General features: G+C 24.9%; 1 protein-coding gene across 1 annotated transcript; it reads left to right on the forward strand.

Moving 5' to 3' along the window:
* The first annotated feature begins 210 nt into the window (after positions 1 to 210).
* LOC127277607 (stress-associated endoplasmic reticulum protein 2) lies at positions 211 to 2,387 on the forward strand. The gene is made up of 3 exons (XM_051298878.1): positions 211 to 564; positions 876 to 948; positions 1,531 to 2,387. Exons 1-3 carry the CDS (start codon positions 481 to 483, stop codon positions 1,566 to 1,568), a joined length of 195 nt encoding a protein of 64 aa, XP_051154835.1. The 5' UTR covers positions 211 to 480; the 3' UTR covers positions 1,569 to 2,387.
* Positions 2,388 to 5,650: the final 3,263 nt, after the last annotated feature.

Consider the following 5,650-nt stretch of genomic DNA (forward strand, 5'->3'; position numbering starts at 1 on the left):
AGAAAATATCTACTTTATTTGAAAAAAAGACAATAAATAAAAATAAATGAGAACATAATTTTTTTAAATGAGAATTTTGATTAACGTGGTGTTTAATCAAATGGTACACGTGTATTGTGTTCTACGAATCAGATGTTGTGCCGGTTTTTTGGATTGTTTACGGTAATTTTCATGGAATTTCGAATATTCCAACACATAAATTTCGGTGCCACGGTGGCTGTATTACAACAACTGCGACGGCGCATTGGAATTCTTCGGTTGACGTTGCAAAACGTTGGACTGAACTATAGTAGTGGGTAGGGATAAAAAAGAAAAAGGTGGTTTACTTCCACGCTGACGAGACGCGAGATTTTTGTCGTCCGCTAACTTCTGACATATCAAGCATATACATACTGTCAGTTTAATTGTCATTGTTTCATTTTACACACATTCCAAGTGCCAATTTTTATTCAATTTTAAATAATAACAAAAAAGAAAACAATGGCTCCAAAACAGAGAATGCGTATTGCAAACGAAAAGGCTACCAAGAATATCACCCAACGAGGAAACGTTCCTAAATCGACAGTGAGTTTTTATTATTTCATTTCATTTATTTTATTATAACTTCAAATTTAACATTGTTCAAAATTAAAGAAAAAAAAGGGACTTATAATTTTTCTCATACATTCAAATATGTATTTTTATTTCTAGTTGAAATAAATTTTGAATTGTGTATTTCAATATTTGGAGGTTATAAATTTCTACCATCTGGAACGTTTGTTTTTCACTTTTCGAATTAAATTTTAATAAAAGATTTTTCACATTTTACAAGTTTTCACAAATTCTTTCAAAGTTTTCATAAAATTGTTTTAATGAAAATAATTTTTTTTTTTCAGAAATTGCTAAATGAATCATCTCCTGTAGGTCCTTGGCTTTTGTGTCTTTTCGTTTTTGTCGTATGTGGTTCTGGTATGTAATGGTTTTACTTTATATTATTTTTTTAAATTATTTATCATATATTTTTTTTCCTATTTATTTTATTCATTATTATTGTTCAATGATTTGAATAATTTAAAAATATATTTAATAATTTTTTGTTTTTTTTTTTATTTTTGAAACATTTTTTATTGACCATTTTTTACAATAACGGAAATTTCGAAAGAACTGATAAGCAGAAATTGTAAAAATAAAAAATTTCATTGTTGTTGTTAAAAAAAAAACAAATAAACATTTAAGTTATTATTTATCTCGTAGTAAAGTAATATCAAATTCACAGTTTTTGTTTATTATTAAATAAAATTAATATTATTATTATTTAATGTGCAAATAATAATATATCTTCACAAGATAAAAATATTAAAAGAAAACAAAATGTTTAAAAAAATTTTTTTTTCTTTTTTATTCATTTTTTAATATTTTTTAAAACATCACTCGATTTTTGTGGTTCAATTTATTTTTGAAAATAGAAAAATTTTTCATTTAAATTGATTTTAGTTAAAATTTTTTGTATCGTAATTTTATAATAATAAAATGTATAATTATTTTTTGCAGCTGTCTTTCAAATAATCCAAAGTATACGAATGGGATAAATATTCAAAGAGGAGAAATTCATTTTTATATAATAATTTAAGGAAAATCCACCAACTCACTATGAACATCATTATTATCAGTTTTGTTTTCAACAATTAAACGATGAATCAACTTCGGATATTTTGAACTCAAAATGACGCTCAAAGAGCTCGAATTGTTATTGAGCCATTATAATCCTCTAATCAATTTCATAATGAGCTCTAAAATAGAAATTTGATAAAAAAAAAAAAAAATTAGAGGATTTTTGCAATAATTCTTCCTCGTTCGGCTCAAAGATTTATTATTTATATATATATATATTAAAAAAAAGAAAAGAAAGAAAGAACATTAGCATTTATAAGCGTTTAATATAAACACAATGAAAAGACTATTTTAGTCTCAATCACAATTTGCCCGTCGATGAACGAAACTCCTCAAGTTTTCAATACAATATAAATAATATGTCCAAAGCACTAAAAACTTGAAATAATTATTATTTATAAATCGTAAAAAAAATACAGATTTTCCTTTATTCTCAATATGTCCAATTGACAATTTTTCTTTTTGAAAACATTCCAGATTCTTCCATCGACGTTTCATCTATATGAGACAATTTGTATATATATATAATTATTGATATAACATTGTATTTTCATTCATCTATGGCATTCCATTATAAATTGATGATCAATAAATTGATTGTTTTTTGATCAATTATAAAAATAAGGAACGCTTACTCTGACGCTCTAAATACATATATAAATATAAAATATTCTGTAATAATTGAAAATATATTTACATACAACATTTATCATTGAAATAAATAAATTATACTGATATTGACAATTTTTTTTATTTGTGGTGTCGAATTAAAAATTATTTAATTTTATAAAGTGGATTTATAATGAGCCGAATTTTTATATATATTGAAGAATTTATATTTAACTAAATTCTGATTTAATGTCGAATTTTTTTCAACAACTTTTTAAAAAAAAACTATTTTCTTTTAGAAAAATTTTAATCCTAGTCAGGTCGTGGGAAAATAATTTTTTCAATATTATCGAAATTTTTTAAAAATTTTTTGAAATTTTGAATATTTTAAAAATATTTCCAGTTTTGTTTTATACAACGTACTTTTATGTATTTTCTATTTTGATTCGTTGATTATAAAAACCATAGTAACAATACCCAAAAACTTTATTTGAAAACCATAAAAAAAAAATTCCTAAAACCCAATAAACGAAAATAATAAAAAATTTTAGGACGTATTTGAATTTTAGTAAAAAAAATTTCCGTTCTTCAAAAAAAAAAAAAAATTCTTGACAACGCGTATTTTTTTATGCGGTCAAAGTGGTGTAACCCCTTAAAGAAAAACAATTATTTTTTTATTATTTAAAAGTCTGTCCAATTTTACAACTTTGTGAAACAAATTGACGACATTATTGTCAGCAAAAAATTTGAATAATAAAAAATTTTTATTCTTATTTTCTGATGCCTAAATTAACAATTTTTATTATTTCCTATACTTATCCTTATTTTTAGGAACACAATTTTAAATAGATGAAATTTTTGCTCTGCAATTTCTTAAAAAATTAATGTTTCACAAAATCCATTTAATAATTAAATAATGCCTGAAAAATAAAATAAAAAAATACTTAATTAATTTAATTATTTATCTCAAAATTGTGAATCGAAGTTTATAAATTTTTAATAATATCGGTAATATTATTTTAATGAATTCATTAATTAATAAATATTGTTTTTTTCTACTTTGTCTTAGTTGAGTGTAAAATATTTTTTTAACTCCTTCGCAGTCTATAGTAGAAAAATCGTTTGTGGGCCCAAAACGGTAAAAAAAAAAAAGTTTCCAAAAAAATTTTATATCATCATATTAAAGGTTTTTGGGGTCGCTGAATCCAAATTTGATGTGAGATTTTAAAAATTCAAAATGGCGGACTCAATATGGCGGAAAAATTTAAAATTGATTCGATTCGTTCTAAATTCGGTACTCGGGGATTTTTGGGGTCGCTGAATCCAAATTTGATGTCAGATTTAAAAAATTTTTAAATGGCGGACCCAATATGGCCACTTAATAGAACGGAAAAAATTTAAAATTGATTTAATTCGTTCAAAATTCGGTACTAGGGGTTTTTTTGGGTCGCTCCCTTACGAAAAAGTACTACAGAGTGACTACAGCAAAATACTACAGGATTTACTACAAATGTACTACAGGTATACTATAAGTGTACTACAGGTATACCTGTAGTAAATTTAAAGTATATGTGTAGTATCCAGCTGTAGTATTTTCGTTGTAGACTTAGTGAGGAATAGTATCATGTGATAAATCTAAGAGAAAGTAGTTTTTGAGAAAATTTGATAGATGGCAGCACAAGGGTTTAAAAACAAACAGTCTTATTTTTCCCTTCACCATCAAGATGTACAGTTATGGTTCAGACTGACTGACTGTACATATTATACAATATGACGCGGGCGCTCGGACCCACTTTCGAATGGTAGTCAGGTAGCAGTGAGCAACAACGGCCCACCCACTGCTACTCGACTACCATCAAAACGTGCGTCCAGGCGCTTGACGGGTTATTGCATTGACACGTTCATTTTCATATATATCTCGAATACTAAAAGAGCTAAAGATATACATTTTTTTATAATTGTATAGGATATTTTTTCTTGCTCTCTCCTCTCTCTCTCTTTTTTATTCTCTGTCTCCCATACGTTATATTATATGATAGATAGGTAGCCGGGGAGGTACGAATTCAACACAAATAAACTCTACACAAGAAAATACTGCACCGTTAACTGTACACGAGTCAATTCTCCCCTAGTGAAAAAAATACGTATAATATAATATAATATACTAATAAACAAAAATATATTCCATATTTATATATTCCTAAATATTAAAAATTATAGACACGTATATTTATACGTATAATTCTTTTGTTTCAAATTCGTATGTCTTATTATACGTATAATAATACGTATAAAAGTACGTATTATTATACGTATATTTATACGTAATATTATTCGCATAATTATACGTGTTTTTTCAATAGGATCTACAAAATTAAATAAAAATTCTTCACAATTAAATATTACATCGAAAAACCCTACATAATAAACTATTTACTAGAAAATTATCTTCATAAACTCTACACAAATAAACTCAACACATTAAGATTTAGAATTAGAAAACTGTAAAATTTTTTTTTTATAATTCGACACAATTAAATTTTACACATGAAAATAATATTTTCTTTATTCCCGATTATTAATAAAATTCTACACAATTAAACTCAACATTTATAAATTCTACACAGCAAATAAAAACATTTTAATCCTACACAATAAAACTGTACACAACACATTAAATGAAAATAATTAAATTCAAAACGAGAAAACTCTACACAAGAAAATACTCCACCGCTAACTGTACACGAGTAAATTGTCAATAAGATAAAGTAAAAATATATTCTACACAATTGAATACTACATCAAAAAACCCTACACAATAAACTATTAACTAAAAAATAATCTCCATAAACTCTACACAAATAAACTCAACACATTAAGATTTAGAATTAGAAAAATAAAAATATTTTTTTTTATAATTCCACACAAATAAATATTACATTAGTAAATTCTACACAGCTATAAAAAATAATAAATTAAATTCGACACAAAAGGAAATATTATTTTCATGTGTTGTCAAATGGCTGTCACAATCAGTAAAATACTGTCGATATGTTATGTAAAAAAAAGTTCTTGTTATTTTCGTAATTGGTGAATCTTAGCTGGTGTATTTTTTTTAGTGTTTATTAATTCTCAAAATGAAAATTGCATTCTTGTTTGTTATTTCCGAAAAAATATTTTAAAAGTTTTCGCAAAAAAATATGCCCAAGTAGCATGTAATATTACTGTAATATTAAAATGTCCGCCTCATGGCAATATTACCGGTTAATATTATTGTATAATAATAAAGTAATATTACAGTGGTATTCCTGAAATATTGCAGTAATATTACAAAAAAATTTCAAAAAACACTTATATTTGACTGATTAATTCTTATCTTTTTGTGTTTTAT

This window comes from Leptopilina boulardi, unplaced genomic scaffold, assembly GCF_019393585.1.
Source record: "Leptopilina boulardi isolate dan_hultmark-lab unplaced genomic scaffold, ZJU_Lbou_2.1 LbouV2_172, whole genome shotgun sequence".
Classification (NCBI taxonomy): Eukaryota; Metazoa; Arthropoda; class Insecta; order Hymenoptera; family Figitidae; genus Leptopilina; species Leptopilina boulardi.